General features: G+C 36.5%; 1 protein-coding gene across 5 annotated transcripts in view; it reads right to left on the bottom strand.

The window, feature by feature from the left end:
* ECHDC1 (ethylmalonyl-CoA decarboxylase 1) overlaps nucleotides 1-11,808 on the bottom strand; it is a 42,422-nt gene extending 30,614 nt beyond the window's left edge. The window contains exons 1-2 of one of the 5 annotated variants that reach the window (XM_082633540.1): nucleotides 11,645-11,764; nucleotides 6,365-6,425 (exon numbers count right to left, since the gene is read on the bottom strand). In XM_082633540.1, the coding sequence (XP_082489666.1) occupies nucleotides 6,365-6,380 (16 nt within the window). In that variant the 5' untranslated portion in view covers nucleotides 6,381-6,425; nucleotides 11,645-11,764. Of the gene's footprint in view, nucleotides 1-2,644; nucleotides 2,693-6,364; nucleotides 6,426-11,644 lie in introns of those variants that run through there. The other 4 variants (XM_082633536.1, XM_082633537.1, XM_082633538.1 and 1 more) reach the window with 4 other exon arrangements.
* Between the last annotated feature and the right edge of the window lie 9,351 nt (nucleotides 11,809-21,159).

The following is a 21,159-nucleotide window of genomic DNA, read 5'->3' as shown; positions in this document are numbered from 1 at the left end:
TTTTCTGGGTACACCACTGGTCATAATGATCACATCTGTTTATTTATTTCACTTTAAAAGATGCTGCCTAAGAGTTTTCACACCCACAGCTAGTGAACGTTCCAGTTGTTCCACAACCTTGTTATCACTTGCCAATGTCTTTTTTTCCCTTTCTTTCCATTTTAGGCATTCTAGAGTGGTATATCATTGTGGTATCACTTTGCATTTCTATGATGTCTAATGAAGTCAAGCTCCATTTTCATATGCTTATTTGTTATTTGCATATCATCTTTTGTAAAGTGCCTCTTCAAGTTTTCTTGCTCATTTTTTGCCTTTTTAGTACTAATTTGTCGTAATTCTTTTATTCATTTGCCTACAGTTGTTTTTTTTTTTTTAACAAGTATGTATTACTTTTAGTATCGTTCCTTATTTTTTATTTATTTATTTTTGCTGTGTTGGGTCTTCGCCTCTGTGCGAGGGCTTTCTCCAGTTGTGGCAAACGGGGGCCACTCCTCATCGCGGTGCGCGGGCCTGTCACCATCGCGGCCTCTCTTGTTGCGGAGCACAGGCTCCAGACGCGCAGGCTCAGCAATTGTGGCTCACGGGCCTAGTTGCTCCGCGGCATGTGGGATCCTCCCAGACCAGGGATCGAACCCGTGTCCCCTGCATTAGCAGGCAGACTCTCAACCACTGCGCCACCAGGGAAGCCCTGCCTACAGCTTTTATTAAAACTCATAAGACAACAAATCTACATTTCCATCTCTAGTTGAGACCTTATGCCCGAGTACTCCTAAATCAAACAAAAATCTACTTCCTAACTCCTCACCTCTAGATGTACCACAGGTTTCTCAAAATCACTGTGTAAACCTAACTCACACATTTAAAACCTGTAACTACTTTATTCCTTCCCTTAACTATCCATAGTATCTTCAACCCAGAAAGCCACAGCAGAAAACCCAATCTCCTTCCCCACCTTCATTTCTCATATGCAACTTTTTTATTTTTCCCATCCTTTACTTCTTCTATGACTAACATAGTTCAAACCTATGTACCTGGATGAATACAGTGGTCACCAATTAGTTGTACACTACACCTTAAAATCAGAGCTATCTTTCTACTGTATGCCTCTAGAAGTACAAATCTTCATATACATTTTCAAAGAAATTGAAAAGATTTAAAATTAGTCCTTCTCAGGACTTGAGCATGAACCTAAAAAATGACCTGAAGGGGAAATAAAGTGATAAAGGTGGGAAATTTTAGGTTTACGGGAAATGAAAGGGATGGGGGGGGGAAATACAATGTTTTTACTAATTAAAAAGTATGAAATAGTTATGAAAAAACACAAGGATTTTGGAGGCTTCCTAAATTATCAACTAAATATAAGTATCAAGTTCTCTCAAGATTCTCTTAGCTAGCAGAAGAAATCTACACTAAAAAGTTCAGGAGTTATTGAGAAATTACAAGCAATGGGGCTAGAAATAAGTTAAATTAGCAAAACTTATATTCTCATGACAAGATATATATGTATATTTATATGTATGCTCACAACTCCAGCAATGTGCAATAAAGCCCTCTCATCCCCAACCACTGTTCTTTCTTTTTCATCTCCCCTTTCACTATCCCTAGATTCAAGTTCAGTGATAAAAGTCTGTGGGAAAAATAAGGAAATATGTCAAAATATATCATTCAAAATGAGTTTGGAAGCCTTCCTTGCTTTTTAAAAGACAAATTGCAAGAAACATACATAATAACTAGATTAGCAATTAAGATAAATCTTTTAAAACAAGACAGTATTCTTTCTTGGATTATTTAAAGTAGATAATAGCTTTGTTCTAAGAATAAAAAATGGTTGAATAGTTTCTTTGCATAAAAGCCATTAAGTAAATTACACCATGTGTATATAGGTTTTTATAGCCAAGAAGTTCAAAGGACTGGGATCCTAGTATATAAACATACATGCATATGATAAGAGCATTTGGTAAGATATAATTGGTAACAATTCAATTGGTATTTATTGAGTTCCTATTTAGTGATCTCCCCTTTGCTAACTAGCTATTTCAGAGAGAAAAAAAAAGTATTTTTAGTTTTATCAAAAAAACAAAATACATACACACTCAGCAATAATATTCAACTCTCTAGTTGAAAATAGAACAAAATCCCTCCTTTTATTAAGCTCTATTAGAGACCTGCATCAAATTTAAAATATAGCCTTAACTTCATAAAAGGATTTTTTTCTCTTCACCAATAAACTTTTATCATGAAGTCTAAGAATTTTCTATAGGCAGAAATGGATCCAAAGACATTAAATCGGTGCATAGGATTATACTTTATTTCCCTTCATTCTTTCCAAGTTTTAACATTCTAAGCAGAAGTAGAACAAAAATCAAGCAACATCCTAGTTCTGCTGGGGAGTAACCAAAGAAAGAAGTAAACTCAGATCAGCTCTTTTTTTGCAGTGTCTTGTGGCCAAAATACTGGCAGAGGGCGCTACTTTCAAAATACTCTCATCTTACGTATTTCCAGAGTATCAGTTCTTCACCTGATTACGTTAGCACTAATCTATTAGAATGAAAATTATATAGTCCCACTACCCTCCCAAAACAAATCTAGAAAACAAACAGAAAATAGGGCCCACATTTCCAATTTACAAGTAATGAAAGCTTACCTTTATGTGAAGCTTTCCTCTAGAGAGTGACCTGCTTACTGTCAAATTCTGAAACAACAGGAAAGCTCTCGAAGTTCTCACTCTGCTTTTTCTCCAAATAAATACATGTAACTTTTTAAAACAAATTATCAATTTATAAAAACCTTTAAAACTTCAGACACTATTTTAGGTAACTAAATAGCTGCCTAGAATCACAAGTCTTTTGAATAGACAAGAACATACTTTACATAAAGGCTATCAGATGAAATCAAAACATTTATGAGGTTATATGAAACTGTGCGACACTACTATTCATGTATTACTTCTATAAAAGATTGCTTTCATTTACTTACTTTGAAATCAGGTTGTATTACAGTTAGCCAGAATGAAAATAAATGTAGACATGAAGAATGAAGAAAGCCAACCTAACATACTTTTGAAAAAGTTAGGTTTCAGAATGAATGTGTTGTAGTTCTTAACCTAAGTAATGGATACACAGGTATTTCTTTTCATTGTTGCCTTTCTTTAAACTCTTCTTATGTTCTTTTCACTATATGCATGTATGCTACATTTCTCACTAAACATTTTTTTAACTGAAGGATATCATTCCAAATTTGGGGGGGGATGGTCTCTACCTTTGCCACTAATCTCTCCCAACCTTCTAAACTGCCAATTTCAAAACTAGTTTTCTAAGTACTCTGTTTTTTGCATAGAAGATATTTCATAAAGCACACAAATATTGCCACTGGTGGCCACATAGGTGTCTGAAGGTTCTGGCAGGTCTGACAACTGAGCAAGTGTCCTTATTAAAGGTAATGATATTTCTTAAAAATTGATGTACAACTAGAAACCAGATAAGAAAGAATTAGAGATGAAGCTCCTGCCTCCAGTAAATTCAAAAACTCTTATGGGTAGGGGCCACATCTTATTCACGGCTTTAGCATACAGAGCTTTACATTTAATATTTGTGGTACTAAATGATACCTAATGTGGTTATCACCATACAGGGATTACTGCACCTAACCATCATTTCCCAAACTAAATAAAGATCTCTATTTGCCAGATAGAAAGTTTATTTCATTGTTAGGATTCTAGGAAATGCAAGTCCAGGATATATAGCTCCAAGTGCTCAAGGGTATTACAGTCAGCCAGAGAAGGAGATCTCCTTTTCACTGGCCCCTGGTCAGTTTGATCCAGGACCACCACTCCGCCGTCAGTCCTAGCTTCAGAGCCCCTGCTCCTTTTCACAAAAAAACACAAAAGCTTTGGGTCTGATATTTTTTTTCTTTTCATGTTTACAAATTGGGTTTGCATACAACACAATCTCTATTGGATCATTAATCAAAATACTAACACTTTTAAAAGTAATAGATAACAAGACATCGCTCTACTTATTTATAATGTTTGTAGTTGGTAATACGTATTTTACAAGGGTCTGGTTAGTAGTATTCTTCATACTTTAACTATATAACCAGATTTCCCTCACAAGGGTTAGGACTAGCCTGTTACATTCTCTAACTTCCTAGGAATGAGAGGCAATTTACCCAGTGAGCACTGAGGTTAAGACCATGTCACAGCTAAGACCCGGCGCAACCAAAATAAATAAAAATTAATTAATTAATTAATTTTTAAAAGACCTAGTAACTGTTTGTGGCAAATTTAAATGGGGAACCCATGACTTGACCTATTTTGCCCTACCTTCCCCACTCCTCCTTCAAAGGAAGACACTACCGGTTTTGAGCCAACAACATTCAAATTACTACAGCTTTCTGTAGAAGGCAACAGAGTGAAACTGTTTCCATTGGCACTGCTGCCACGTTGGATCTCTTTGTTCTGATCTCCCTCCTTTCCTCCTTTACCTCTCTACTGGGTTCTCTCTCTCTCTCCTCTTTCTTTTTCAGCTTGTGTGGTACATGGAAGCAGGGGCTGCCTTTAATCTTCGGAAGGCATCTGAAGAAGGTTAAAGGCAGTAGGGCTCAGGGCTTCTTAGGCCTGCTTCTAGTCTAAGAAAAATAAGCTCTCAAGGTCACCTGCCAGATCAGTTCACAAAACTGAGAGGTCTACATAGAGGGTCAGAGCCAAACACAATATGACCAAGCTTGCTTTTGCCTAGAATATGCTCTATGCATGTTCTGCCCCTGGGGATAAGTCATATATAGAAGAGACCACTCAATGGAAAATTCAGTTGGGGCAGAGGTCTTTTCCACATTGACCATGACTTCAGTATAAAAGAACTGTGCCAAAGAAACTTGATGAGAACTTAAATGGCTATTTAAAAAAATAAATAAATTTCCCTATGCTTTCCATAGTATTCTGTTTAGGGAAAAGAATAAGGAGTTAAACTAGAAAATAAGAAGGGGTAAGGCTTATAAAATCATTAGCATTTTTAAGTATTATGAAGGGATAATAGAATCAATAAATGTTATCTTCTCTCATTGTAAGGAGTCTGTCTGTTCTGTCTTCATACACTTCCCCACCTCCAATAACCAAAACAAGGGCAATTAATATAGACATCATCAGATCTGTATCTCCTCATACTTAAATCATTACAAATTTAAATATTCATGTTACTAATATTTTTGCCTCATCGGACAACTTTGATATGCTGATTTTTCCATGGAAACCTTATAATAAAAACCTCATTATCCTTTTTCTCTATTGATTCCATATTTTTTTTCTTTTCCCCCCTCACTCTTGTCCCCCTTCCACTAACTCTCCTTTCTTTTCTCTCCTCCCCTCATATCCCTTTGTCTGTGCCACACACGAGTACCAGAGAAACTCAAGGGCACTGCTTAAGCCTATTAGATTTGCTGACCTCAAGTTTAGGGATCCAGTTCTTGACATTTGAAATAGCCTATTATAGATACTTTCATCCCAATTCTAAACTGAGATTAAATTAGACAATAGTTCAGTACTTAGAAGATGACAAGGTGTAAACCGCTATTAAACTACCATATTATCTGAAAGTATAAGTGAACAAACAAGGGCTGAGATTCTGGTCTTTCATAAGCATGTAGTTAAGCAATCGGCATTTTGGATTTGTTCCAGGATCAGAGGCAACGAAAAGGTTCGGAGGCATTTTTGATTTTATAAATTTTCTTCAGGACAAAAAGTATGTTAACTGCTAGACAATAAACACAAACACATACTTAATAAGAAAACAATTAGTTTAACACAGGGAGTAAACAACAAAAAATCAAAACTATTCTACTTCAGACTGTCAGTATATGACCTGTTTTTCGTATTTTAGTTTGGTTTTAGGCTGTCATTTATTATCCTACCTTTCAAGTTTCATTACGTGCCATACATACCCTTCTTCCTCTCAGCCAAAATGAACTTCTTTCAGTTTTTCAAATCCTTCCGGTGTTCTCTTCATTCTCTCCAAGCCTCTGAATATGTGCTTCCCCCACCCATTACACTTTTTTCTTCCTCAGAGTAACTCCAAGTCATCTCCTTTAATACTCGAAACTATACAAAATACTTCTACTATCTGTTCTCACAGTATTTATATTCTTTATTAACCCTCATTCACGCTTTCCTGTAATTACTGCTTTAACCAAATCTTCCCACTAGATTTAGCTGCAAGAGGGCATTTGCAGTGCCTAGTACAGTACTTGACAAATAATATTCACCAGCAGTAATTTGGCACACAATGCTCGAGAATCCATAATGCCATACAAGGCTTAAGAAGCTGTCCACACACCAACTCTACCTACGCGCTTTATTATTCCCACCACTCACCCGGTTTCGGCTCCATTCTTCCTTGCAAGCTGGTCTCTCTTCTTGGAATGCTGATCACTGCCTGTGCCCCAAATAATTGAGATCTGCTCATCTTTCAGATCAGACCAATAAAATATCAAGAAAAGATCCTCTGTTTTATTACCATGCTCCTCCCTCCCCCAGCAGATTTCGCAATTATACGTGTGTGTAGCATTAAAAGGATTAATGAGGCTCAAAAGAATTGTAGAATGAAAGAACATTTATCAAAAATGAGTTAGTCATTTTTGTTGTTGTTGAAAAGTTGGCTGCATGAAACGAAGGATGCAAATTTTACTTAAGCAAGGTAATTTTTTTTTTTTTTTGCGGTACGTGGGCCTCTCAGTGAGGTGGTCTCTCCCATTGCGGAGCACAGGCTCCGGACGCGCAGGCTCAGTGGCCATGGCTCACGGGCCCAGCTGCTCCGCACCATGTGGGATCTTCCCGGACCGGGGCACGAACCCGTGTCCCCTGCATCGGCAGGCAGACTCTCAACCACTGCGCCACCAGGGAAGCCCAAGCAAGATAATTTAATACAGGTAGTGAGAAGGACAATTACAGAGTTCCCAGGGAATATTACCTACTGTTGAAATCAACTTCTAGGCCCAAAATGGAGCTGTTCTTGCTACGGGTGCAACATCAGCAAACCAAAACTTAGACAACCTCCATTAGATAACTTTCTGTATAAAGGCTTTATCCTTCCTGTGAGCACTCACTCACTTAGCAGTTGGCCCAACTCCTTTGGAATCGGGCTGTTCCTGTTGGAACTGTGCTGGTATTTGACCTGCAGACCGTTTAGGAATTTTCTTTTGCTCTAGGAAAAAAACCTGAGAAATGGGATCTCAGTAATCTACATGTTGGAGTTCCCCCCCTCCCCTTTCGGGGACTCTGGACAGTATTATATTTAAAAATTGCAGTCCTACCTCATGCACGTTTCAAACGAAGAAAGAAAGACGTGTCTTCTGAGGTCTCTCTTTCCCCTCCTCCAATTTTCTTTGTCTCAGGCCCTGCCTCCAGTGCCAGCTTCCTCCTTCCCTTCTCCAAGACGGGTACTAACACGGTTCAGATAGTGGGAGTCTCTGCAATAGGCCTTTTTTTAGGCCTTTTGAGACATGCCCACTCTTCAATCCTTAACTTCCTCTGCCCCCTATTCATTTATTAGGCCAAGACTTTTTAGAAAAGTATCATGCTGGGATTTCTTCCTCCCCAAAAAGGAAATAATAATTCTAGAATTTGACAGTAGATAAATAAGCCTTCAAAGCAATAAACTCATTCCTTGTAATACCCCTATTTTACCTGTGCGAAAACCCGAGGCCAGGGATGGAGCTTTGTCCAGAACCTCTGAACAATAAATAACACCGTTATCCCTCAGTACCCTATTGTTCCTAACCCCTGCAAGCTACTGACATCCATTCCTACTGAGATCAAATTTTTCGATAAACTCTTCTATTCTCTACTTTGTTATACTATGTAGATAATCTGTTTCTCTGCCCCCCCACTTCTCAAATTTCTTCACAGAAAGACAGCATCCACCTGTTAAAATGTTTGGCCTTAAGGGGATGTAATGTCTCCAAAGAAAAACTGCAGTTTGCTCAAACCCAGGTTCAATATTTAGGACACCTGATCTCGAGGACAGTGGAATGCATTCTTTAATAGGTATGCAGAAATTTCTAAAAAGACAAGAGGACTCCGAAAAGACAGCTCTAAGAGGGTCCTTACAGTATGCAATTAAACAGGTTAACTTAGTCCATCTGCCAGGAATACAGTTTGGATCCAAATATTCTCTTTGAGTTTTGTACCAGGCTATAAGATCTGTGTGTCTGTCTGTATGTTATGTGCGTCCATATATGTGTTATAGATATGTGTTCTTTTTATACCTCCAGATGGTATTGCCAAAATTAATTTATAAAAACAGTTCTATTTAACTGGCCTAAAAAAATTAAGTACTTATATAAATTAAATTATCAGAAATATAAGAGAAACTCAAACAGATGCTTTTGTGGTTCATGTGATCTGGGAAAATATCTGGCATTAAAGCTAGTTTAAATTTGTTAGTCTAATTGAAACAGGCATGTCTTTAGCGTTATCAGCATTAAATATAATACTTTTATTCTACTTGGGTTTACTAGTCAAAGAAGTTCATGTTATCTCTGTTGCAAGTTTGTTAGAAAAAAAATTTGCTTGAGTTGATGGCTGACTTTGTCTAATGTCTCATGAAGTTTTTGTGAGTAATTTAAACATAAATGTTGGGAACAAATAATTCAGATAGATGAAAATGGGGTTAAGAGTTTTTAGGTGCAACAATTATGTTTTATGATATGTGTCCTTAAAAAAAATAGCAGACTCAAATCTTTATTGAATGTCTGGATCATTCTCCAAACATGATAAATTACTAAAACATTAATTACTGAACACAGATCTATTGACTTTTGGCTTTCTATTTTAGAGAAACCAAAGATAAATTTTTGCCTTTTAGTAACCATGTCTTGTGTCACACTGAAAGACTGTACTATTTAAAAGGGCATGTGCCTTTATAAATTTTTGTCTTTTAGTAAACATGTCTTGTGTCACACTGAAAGACTGTACTATTTAAAAGGTCATATGCCTTTGGAAACTAGAAAATACATTTATAAATTTGCTAGTCTAAAATTGCTTACTTCTTAGTTTTCACTAGAAATCAAAGTTTCTAAGGGTTATATATCTGATTAATAAATATGATTAAAGCTACTAGAAATAAGGAAGACATCGCTGTATGCAAAGGAAGTAGTTTTGTCCTAAAGTAAAATGTTGCCAGAATAAAAAGGAAAAGACAAAATCTAAATGTAAAAAGAAAACTGTAGAAGGGTTTGTGAAACAAGAATCTTTTGAAAGAAATTTTATATGCAATAAAGTAGGATAAGATTAAATATACTTGCTATAAGAGTTTTTAAAGTGAGCTTTAATATCAATAGTGTACTTAAGTAAAACTGGAACTTAATTTTCTTTCAGCTGCTAAAAGCACAAAGTTTGCTTGGCCTATTGGTCTGCTCCTGATAAGAGATTGTGAAAGGTTTTTCCTTACTTTTTTGTGTTTTATCAAAATTATTTCCTGTGCTTTTATAAAAAAGCTGTCTCTTTTATAAAGAAGAGCTAAGGGTTTGGTTTGGTTTTTTGTTTTTGTTTTGCAGCTATGTAACCTTCTCTATTTGTCTTTTGAAATCTTTTTGTCATTTTGATTAAATAGATACTTAGTGTTTTGTAATCTTCGGTAATCTTATTTGGTCAAATGTCCAAAACCTTTTGATATTTTTGAAACACTTCCCCAAAATCAAACTCTAAATTAAGTCATTTTGACCTGAAAATAACTTTGGGAATCTCCAGACGGCCCCTGGGACTTCTCAAAGGACTTGTTCTCTCTTCTTATAAAAAGGGAGATGTTAATCAGGTTTATCTGATATGTCAAATTATATGGGAAGCTTTGTCAAATAAATGATGATAAACTTTCTTAGGTTATGTTGTATACGTGAATGTTATTAAATGTTCTAGAGATGGTATGAAAATTCCTATGATTCTGATGTGTCCTGGCATAATGTTATCAGCCATGATTTTAAGGATGTAGTCACAGAAATAACCAAATTGACTTGTCAACTACATTATAATGAACCTTCATCAGATCTTTAATCATTACTATTTTTAAGTTTTTGTCAGTTATAGACAGTTGTTGTTTTACTCTGGTGCTTTTGCAAATATCAATTCTAGCACCTTTAACCGCAGAAAAGATCCTGACAAATACTCTAGAATGCAGGTGTTAGATAACTATAAGATATTACACAGAACTAGATTTAAAGGACCCTTTTCTTCCTCTCCTTTAAGAAAACGTATCTTTGTATCAAAGGTTAAAACATTTTTTTCTCCTGTCCTGATCCCTCCAGAATTCAAAAACTTAAGTATGTTTTTCATGACAATATGTGTACTTGCATAAATTCAATGAGAATCTGTTCTCCTCATAACAAGACACAACTGGAAATATTGGCTATATTACCAAGGCTTTGGCTGGATTATCATATTCAAGAAAGATGTACATAGACAGATATGACCAGAAAGCTTTAAGGAATTTCTCAAAAATAATAAATAAATCAGCCTGGTACCTTGCTTACAAGATTCCAGCAAAACAATTTTGAAAAAGAGCTTATATGGTCAATCACTATTCTTGCTGCATTTATGTAAATAATCAAACCAAGTTTAATACCAACAAATTAGTTTTACTATGATTATCTTTGATAAAAGTGAGGACAATCATAGAGAGAAAAATCATGTTTGCACTTACGTAGCTATTAAGTTCTAGTTCTATCAATTATCTTCAAGGTTTTGTCATATACCTGCACACTGGACTGGATCCTACATTCTTCTAGTCTCCAATAATGTCTGGCTACTCCTCTCCAGACTAATGTTTTCAATTTTCTTCCACTCTTCTGATTTGAAATCAGTAAGAACAAAGACTGCCTTGAATCCTCTTGGAAGGGACTATACCAGGTCCTCCTCACTACCCAGAAGGCAGCCAAACTTCAGGGACTCGAACCTTGAGTACACATCTCACAGCTAGAGAAGACAGCACCTGACATGTGGTCCTACACACACACTGGAAACCTCCAAATCGAAATGACTAGGAAGAGAAGCAGCTGACAACGGAGGCATACAGCTTTCCAAAGATGACCTGACCAGGCCTGTATACCCTTTTTCTCACTGTTGCTTTTTTTTTACTCTCTCTCTCTTTCACAGAAAGACAATGCCCTTGTTTGTATTTCCCAAATCCTCTTCTTTTGATAATGGCCTTTCAGAAACTACCTCATCATCACCCCATAACAAATTAGTCTTTTCACCTGCTTTTTTTTTTTTTTTTTTTTTTCAAAGAGTTAGAAGGTTCAGAATTCACTGAAGTCTTTCTTTCATCTGGACTATAAACTGTTTCGGGATTCTTACCTAGATTCACGGTCTCTAAATTTGCAAGCTTACAGCTGTCTTGCTGGATAACACACTTGGTTCTAAACAGCTCTTTTGGGATAACAATACTATTTTAATATGTCTTTGAAGTTCTGCTGTTTTTGCAAAGAGCTCATCAGCTATTGCTCCATACTTATTCCTGCCCTGTCTTCCCAACATGCTCAGTTAATTCTCACACGGACCGCGCCGCCGAACCCCCGCGGGTCGCCGTCTGGAATCCCTGTGGAGAAACACTAAAGTCTGTTACGCAGAGACAGCTAGCGTCCTCTCCTAGACGGTACTTACTTAAAGCGAAGCCCCTACGGCCACAAGCTCCCGCAGCTCCCAGGGACGCCAACTTCCCCTTCCGCCCCGCCGCGCCCCTCTTCTGCTCCGCCCGGATCCTCTTCCGTTTCCCCGCCCCCGACCCCGCCGCGGCCGCTGCTCTCCCCTCTTCCGCGGCCCGTTTCCTGTTTTACGCGTCGGCTCTTTCTCCCGGCGCTCCTGTGCCGCTCCACGGCGGGCACCCCAGACCCAGAAGCCCCGCCGGCGCCGCGTAGCACCCCGTTGTTGGCCGGGTGCCCGCCCTCGTGTCGTGAGCGAGCCCTGAAAGCGGGCTCCTATCGGCCGAGCTTCGCGACGCAGGGCCGGGGCTGGTGCCCGGAAGCCCCGAAATCCTGCTCTGTTTCAGGCTCCTGTGTAAACGTGGAAAGAGTGAAGGAGAAGGAAGCCAGTTTAGGAGAATTTCGAAAGGGGAGGGGAGAGGAAGTTATCTAGGCTGTGCCTTCTTACACATGTCATCTGTGTTATTGAGTGGAGAGAGGCATTTTTGTGTTTTTTGTTTTTGCCAGAAAGCATATGCACCGCGTGTAATAGCGTCATTGTAACGCTCAACAAGCTTAAAATTATTTGCCAATCCAAAGTGCTTTGGAAGGTAGCTGAAAAGGTGCTCAGGAGTTTGGAGGAAGGGGAACAAGTTTGGCAGCTACTGAAGATTCATAGAAGGTAGCACAGAAGATGACAGTTAGTCAGTACTGTGACTAATACGCTGATAGACCAGTATTTCTTTTCTGTAATCGCACTTCACCCACAGAAGTGCCTCTTCACCCACAGCTATGGGAATATAGTTAGAGTAGATGGGAATCTGCAATGACGTGTCAGTGGTGGTAGGCAGTGGGCCTAAATAACGAATTCTATTGATATTTACTTGAATTTCATGTTGAAATTCCCTCACACCCCCTACACACACACACACACACACACACACGTGTACATTTGTAATTAGCCTTGATAAATTGGAATCTACTTTGAGGCTAAACCACAAAAAGTATTTATTTATTTAAGTGTCCTGAGAGGACAGGAAGGTGGGAGCTGGGAGGGCTGAGACCAGGATATCTGATACTGGCTTCCCATATCCTGTAGAAAAAGTTTTCTATTCCAAGAGCTAGTCTTCCACATTTTTTTTGTTTGTTTTCCAGTAGTGTTCTGGTTGCCCATCTGTATGAATAGCATTTCAGTGTACATTTACATACAACTTAGTGTAAAAACACCATTTACTACAATAACCGTTGTGCCGAACCACAAACTACAAAGTTAATGTGCTGTAATATTAGCATGTCATTGCCTAGTCTACCTTTAACTGCTGGCTCAATCTGCAAATATTGGATGGCCATTTCTTTAATCATTTGAGTTTTCATAAAATACATATCCAGTTATTCTTCCCCTCCTTCACTTGACTTGCTGTTAAACTGCGTTTCTTCCTTTTACTCCATCTCATGTTCTACAGTCAAGACTTTTCAGTATCTACTCTTCTGAGAGATTGGCTCAAAATAGCTTTCAGTCTTGAGGCACATAAAATTTTCTATGTCACAATTAGTTTTTTTCTGAATTTTTATAACAATTCCAAAAGACTTTTGGACCTTAAAAAGTATTATGACCCAACTTTATATCTGGATAGGTCACCATTCATCCCTTTCTAAAGAGTTTGGATGTCCAAGAAAAACCCAATTGAGAGATAAAAGTAGATATTTTTATCAAATATGAAAAGCATCAAGTGACTATAACTTCTGTTACTTTGCGATTTTCTTCTCTTCTCTGTCTCTTCCATGCATTTCCCCTCTCCCTCTCTCTCTTTCCGACACTTCCTCACTTCCTAAATAGCAAGAGATATTCCCTCCCATCTATTTTTAAAAGAGTGTAATTCTCTGTTGGCATTAGAAAAAAATGTTTTTTTCTGTTTAGGAATATAATGTTACTGTGCACATATGAAAATTTTAAGGAAAAACAAAAACCTTCCCTAGTCCCATTCACAGAGATAACTGCTAATATTTGAGTATATTCTAAAAATATAAATTGATAGAGTCTATCTATAGCAATATCTATATCTGATGGCCATATGTATATATATGTATATATATATAAAGGAATATTATTCAGCCATAAGAAAGAAGGGAAGTCCTGCCATTTGCTACAATATGAATGGATCTTGAGGGCATTATAGTAAGTGAAATAAGTCAGAGAAAGATAAATACTGTATGATATCACTTATTTGTGAAATCTAAAAAAGCCAAAGTCATAGAAAAAAAGCCAAAGTCATAGAAACTGAGACCAGAAAGGTGGTTACAAGGGGCTGGGGTATGGGGAAAATGGGGAGATATTAGTCAAAGTTACAAAATTTAAATTACATAAGATGAATAAATCCTGGAGATCTAATGTATAGCATGATGACTATGGCTAGTAATACTGTATTGTATACTTGAACTTTGCTAAGAGAGTAGATCTTAAGTGTTCTCACCACACACACACACACACACACACACACACATACACACACGGTAACTGTGAAGTGATGGATATGTTAATTAGCTTGATTGTGGTAATCATATCACAATGTATACATATATTAAAGCATCACATTGTATACATTAAGTATATACAATTTTATTTGTCAATTATACTTCCATGAAGTTGCGGGGGGGAAGAAATAGGATAATGACACCTTCAACTATTGCTGTTGAATTGTGTTTTTCTAAGTCTGTTTCTCCCTTCAATTTTGTAAATTCTTCCTGTATTTTGTGGCTCTAACTTTAGGTAAACATGTGGTTATGAATGTTTTATCTTCCTAAGGGTGACACTGTTATCATTTTTAAAGTCCCTCTTTGTCTCTTGTAACATTTTTTAAAAGTCCAATTTGCTTTATATCAGCATACACATTCCAGCTTTCTTATTGTTACTATTTACATGATATATGTTTTTCTATCTTATTACCTTCAACCTATTTGTATCTATAAATCTAAATTTGTCTACTCTCACAACATATACTTGCCTGTTATTTTTAACCAGCATCACAATCTCTGCCTTTTTATTGGATTGTTTAACTCACTCACATTTAATGTTATTATTAATATAGTTGATTTACACCTGCCATTTTATCTTTTGTTTTCTGTCTCATTTCTTTCTTTCCTTTACTTTTCCTTCACTTCTTAGTTTTGCATTAATGATTGTTTTCTCTTGTTACATTTTTTTTTCCTTTTACAGTTTTTTCATTATTTGGGGGTTATTTTCTTAGTGGTTGTTCTGGGGTTTGCCATATACATCTTACCTTATCAGAGTCTACTTCAGATTTATACTAACTTAATTCCAGTAACATATAGAAATGTTACTCCTATAGAGTTCTTTTTTCTGCATTTTGGTTCCATTATTATTATTATACATACTGCATTTATAAATGTTACAAACTGCACAGTACATTGTTATAAGTGTTAATTTATATAGTTGTATATCTTTTAAAAAAACTGAGAGGAGAAAAAAGCAAATGTATATTTATATCATTTATTATATTAACCTTATTTATCATTTATGGTTCTCTTTCGGATTTGAGTTACCATCTAGTGTCATAGCCTTATTCCAATACAGCTTTGCTCCCACCAATCTCCTCTGTGCTATTATTGGCAAATATATTACATTTCTATATGTTATAGACCTACTTATATACATGCTGTTTTACATAATTGCTTTTTAAATCAAGAAAGGAGAAGCAATACACATTCAATGTTTTATCATTACATAATTATTTTATCAGTATCTTTTTTCTTTTTTTCATTTGGTTTCCAACTGCTGTCTGAGGTCACTTGCTTTCAGCCTGAAGAGGTTCTCCTAGTATTTCTTGTTAGTTGGATTCACTTACAATGAATTTTTTTCAGTTTTTGTTTACCTGACATTGTCTTTATTACAGCTCCATTGTGCTGCTTTCAAATTTTTCTCTTTAGACAAAGATGTCTTTAGACAAAAATGTCTTTGAACATTTAACTGTCATGTTGCTGGGTAGCTCTCTTTGTGTTTTTCCTACTTGTAGTTTGTTGAGCCTCTTGGATGTGTAGATCAATGTTTTTTTAATCAAATATGAAAATTTTTCATAATTTCTTTGAATAAGTTTTTGCAGTTTTGTTTGTTTGCTTGCTTCATTCTCTCTCCTTTCTCTGCTCTGGTAATCCTATTATGTGTATGTTGGTGAGCTTAGTGTGTTATGTGTTTCTCTTAGGCTCTGTTCATTTTTCCTTCATTCTTTTTGTCCTCTCTGTTTTTTTTGGATTGTATACTCTCTATCAACCTTTCTTTATATTTGCTAATTTTTTCTTCTGCCAGTTCAATTCTATGGTTGAGCCCTGTAGTGATTTTTCTTTTTTTGGTTATTGTATTTTCAATTTTAGAATTTCTATTTGTTTCTTTTTTGTAATTTCTTTCTCCTTTTTGATATTCTCTCTTTGGTGAGGCATTATCATTGTACCTTCCTTTAATTCTTTAAGCATGATTTCCTTTGATTCTTTGAAGATATTTGTGATAGCTGCTTTGAAGTCTGCTATGGTCAACATCTGGGCCCCTTCAAATAAAGTTTCTATTGCCTGCTTTTAAAAAAAAAAAAACTGTGTATGTGTCACCGTTTCCAATTTCTTGCATGTCTCCTTTTTTTTTTAACTTTACATTTTAGGTAATAGATTGTAGTAACTCTGCATATGATTCTCCCCCACCCATTTGGTGCTTATCATTGTTTACTTGTTTATTTCTTTAGCTACTGCTGCTGCTATCTTAGCTTGAAGGCTCTGATGTTGCTCCTGAGAGAGTACTGCAAACGTTCCTGGGATGATAGTGGTTTTAACAGGGCTTTCTTTGACTGTCTCTTTCCCTGATCACACCCAGATGTTAGACTCCTTCAATTGCTGGCTGATCTTCTGTATTGTTTTATAGTGCCCTTGGGCATAAATTGCTCCACAGTTTGATGCAATTAAATTTGGGCCTCATTTTAGGGGTAGTATGTCTGAAGCCAGTGTATGAAGATTGCTCTGACTCCAGGAGTGATTTTCTTGGGCATCTCTTCCCCTGTTTCCCTCTAGCAAACTTGCTGGCCAGCCTTTTAGCTTGGCATTCTCACTCCCAACAAACAGCTCCATTGTTTCTAAGAGCACCCTTAGGCTCGACCTTTCCCACACTCTGTTTCATATAAAGTTAGTTCATCTGGTAGAGTTTCAGAAAGAGCTTCAGCTGCCAACAAGGACCAGTGCGAGTATATTTCTCAGCTTGGCACTTAACCACCCAGGAGATTTAAAATAAAACCCTAAGACTGCTTGAACCATGCCTGTGTTTACAAATTCTCAAGGGAGATGTCTTTCCTCACTCATAGCTCAAATTAAGTCAGACACATTTTCTGGATGTATAGATATTGCCTCATTTATCATTTTTCAGAAGGCACAGCCCTTCAAAGATCACAACTTTGTGCAGGGGTGGGAGGGCAGGACTCAGTTTAACTCTCCACCTGGAATGGTCCCAAGGTCTTATTTCTTTTCGAATTTAGAACACAATTAGAACACAAACCTCTAGATAACCTAGATCAGAAAATACCCTGAAGGCCACTTTAACTCACCATTGTAAAGCACACAGAACAGTAACCAGCAGATAGAAAGCACTGTATATAAATAGAATTAAGTAAATAAATAGAAAATATCATGTAGGAAATCGTTGATGGTATCAGGAATGTTTAACTTGGAGAAGTTGTGACATTTTGTCAGGATTGGGAAGGAGTAGACAGATCATCTGACAGCTCTCTCTGCCTAGTTTCAAATATGTGAAAGGTGAAGAAGTTGAAATAGATTTGTTCTATGTGACTTAAATGAGCAGGATTAAGACTGATCCCTCATTGAATATTACAGCTATTGTTGTCTGGCAGTGGAAAACATAAAGAACTGAAATATTATCATTTGATTTACTTTCTTTTTTGTTTGCTTGTTTTTTTGCGGTACACAGGCCTCTCACTGTTGTGGCATCTCCCATTGCGGCACACAGGCTCTGGATGCGCAGGCTCAGCAGCCATGGCTCACGGGCCCAGCCACTCCGCCGCATGTGGGATCTTCCCGGACCGGGGCACGAACCCATGTCCCCTGCATCGGCAGGCGGACTCTCAACCACTGCGCCACCAGGGAGGCCCTACTTTCTTTTTTACAAACTTTAATGGTCACATATGTAAAATTTTACTCATGAAATTGCAAAAAATTAACATTAAGTAATAAACCTTTAAAAGTAATACTAAGTTTTCAAAACATGGCTATGGGCTCCACAATATTACATAATGTAGAAATGGCATGATTTGTTTAACCATTCCCTTGTTGTAGAGTTAATTTTTGCTCTTAAGAACAGTACTGTGCAAAACGTCATATTCCCTTTTTAAAAGATCACTGACAAATTCCTTAGGTAGATTGTTAGAAGTGTTAAAATGTCATGAACAAGTTTTAAAGGCATTTGATATTTGATTCCAATTTGTTTTCTAGAAAGGTTAGACCAATTTACTCTTCCACCAGCAGTACATGATCATGTTCATCTCATTTCTGTAATTTCTGGGTGCGTTTACTTCTATTTTAAAAACAGAAACTCATGTTTGCAACCTGTAATACTTGAAGTACAGGTGTTGCGCATAAAATATACAATAGATTTGTGTTGTAACAAGACACTAAGATAGTTGCCAAATTGATGGACATGCACGTGTTATTGTTTTAATAACTTCCCATGTCCTCATTCTGCTGTTTCTGTTGAATTATCCCCTCATTTCTGTTGCCTGGAGGAGACTACTCACAGTTCCAGATGGTATCTGTTTGAAAGCTGTGTGGTTTTTAGATGCCAACTGTAACTGTCTTTTGCAGCAATAGACATAGAATCTAAAAGTAAATCCATTTTAGATTCTTTCTCATATGACATTTTCTCTTCCTAAAATAGCATGAAGTCCTTGATATCTAAGAAATAGTTTTTATTAAAGATCAGAGACTATACTCTTCAGAATTGGAAATTTTTTTTTTTAAGTTTGAAGGCCTTGGGTTACAATTTAAATTTTACTCAAAACACAGATTCTGCTGTTTTGGGTGGTAGGAAAATCTGAAGCTGCATTTGCTAGTATATCTTCTATAAGTTATTTAGATAAGTAAATAAGTGATCCAGAGTGTTTACTGCTATTCCACACTGTACAGAGTATATAGATATACTATGCAAACTTACCTTGGGCAAAGAGAGCTGTGATGTGTGGTCAAATTATCTCATTAGATCAAAAGTGAGTATTCATGAGACTGGCATGACTGAATCAACCTCATTCATTTATATCTTCAGGCAAATGTAAACCAACTCCTTATATTGCACAGAGTATCTTCACTTAAAAGTCCTCTTTTTAGAGAGAATAAAAAGACATCAGAAGTCAGTCTATAGACAGGGGAGTTGTTTTGAGTGACAGGTACCTTTTCTGTTATCCCCGAAGGAACATTGCCTAGGCAGCCACTGACTCTTCAGACAAGTAAGGGTGGCTTTGACATCATGGCCTCTTGACCTCATGGCTAGAACACATTTCGACACACAAGCCATATCCCACTGGAACTCACTTGCTCTTACAGTTGAGTTCAGTAATCTGTATGCCTTTTTTTTCTTTCTCTACTGCAGTCATCATTTATATTTTAGAAATGCTTCCTTTGAGATCTTTAAAAATTGAATTTCAGGAAAGAAAATATCACAACTGGAAAAAAGCCATACTTGTAGGGAAAATATTTGTGCCATCTGTCTTTAAATTGATCACCAACTGTTTTTGTTTAGGTGAATGTAGCAATTTATATTTTAAAAGATGGCAAGACAAACAGAAAATATAACTACCACCCACTTTGAAATTTAATTAATTGAAATATTATCCTTTATCATCTTTCAGAAGTGCCAGCCTAAAGTTTAAGTCCTCTGTTCATCAGCCTCCGAGACTCTATCTCAAGTTACATGGCTGTAGAACTGGGGCTATTACCCACCGTGCTGTGCCCCTGTCCACTCTGCCTCCTCCTTGCTTGGCTTACAATGGCCTGTGATTCCTTGTTCCCTGATACACTTCTCAGAGAGACTACTCTCCTTCTTCTCTCTCCCCTTTATATTCTCTGTTCATCCTGTTCACCCAACCAGAGAAGTCTCATAGCTTTTTACTATCAATTAAAATTCTACACTGTCTGACTAATGCCAAGTTACCCATTAACATTTTACTTGATGTGTACGGAAACATACCTCTCCATCTTGCTTATATCATATAACTTCACCTTTAGAATTGTATTCAGGTTGTTTATTTTTGTATACTTTTCATCTTTATTGTTTTGAACTTATCTATTTATTGCTTTATTAAATTTCATAATATCTAGTACAAATATGGATACAATAGGCCTTTAACAAATACTAGTGATCTAGAAATAATTTTAGTTCATTCTAAAATATGTACATTTTGCAATGATCAAAGAGTTGAAATGTTATCAAGATAAAAGATTACAAATGGGATAATAATGACAACAGCAAAAACTATAATTTTCTTTCTTGGCTTTTGGCAACATTTGAGAATATTTTTTCAACCAAGATTAAATAAAAGATGGTAATGCACACCCTTTGGGTCTAATTTTTCAAGGGTGGATACATAAAAGTGTGGAAATATAGGTGGGGATGGTAGATGGTGAAAAGAAAATTCCTTGCTACCTGTAATGTTTAGTGTATGAGCCTAAGAGAAACACAACAAACCACACTTCTGTTGGGAAGTAAGTTGACCACATAAGTTGTCTGCAAACTCCTCAAAGACTGAGCCGCTGTTATAGTCAACTAAGGCTGAAGATGGCTTCTGAAACAAAAAATAATAATTTTGACTGAACTTGCCATTAATGTTGAGGCAATGAATATTTCTCATACCTAGCACATTAATTTGAGTTTTTAAAGATATCTTGCCTACATTATAAAAATATTTGAAACTCTTTAAAAGTTAAAGGAAATATAAAAGTAAAAGAGTTAAAACAGTGCAAAAAACACTTGACAAAAGTAAATTGATATTTATTACCAGGAATCTGACTATAGTTTATTATGGCAGGTAGATATTCTGTTTTACTTTGAGATTTCTGACAGATAAGATACAGAGGAAATCAGATGAGGTGTTATAATTCTAGTGATCTTATAGCAGAAAGTGTGTCATTTGGATTATAGTGACAATCTTTTTCTTACGCTGCATTTAAAGAGAAATTTTCAAGTCAGTTGCTATGTAAGGGAAATTAGGTACTATTTTGGTAAATAATTTCATGCTTTGTTCAAATCCTTTTGGAATTTGGAGTTGAGCAATCCTGAATTTGAATCCTGGGTCCTGCTAGTTGTAGAACTGTTACACACATTCTTTAAGTTTGAGTTTTCACATATGTAAAATAAGAATAATACCAGCACCTATCTTGTAAAATAGTTTTGAATAAATATATAGGATGTAGAAAGTGATAAATAAATGATAGAAATATAACACT

Source organism: Mesoplodon mirus (assembly GCF_964341445.2).
Source record: "Mesoplodon mirus genome assembly, chromosome: 10".
NCBI classification, from domain to species: Eukaryota; Metazoa; Chordata; class Mammalia; order Artiodactyla; family Ziphiidae; genus Mesoplodon; species Mesoplodon mirus.
This window is presented reverse-complemented; position numbering and strand designations above follow the sequence as displayed.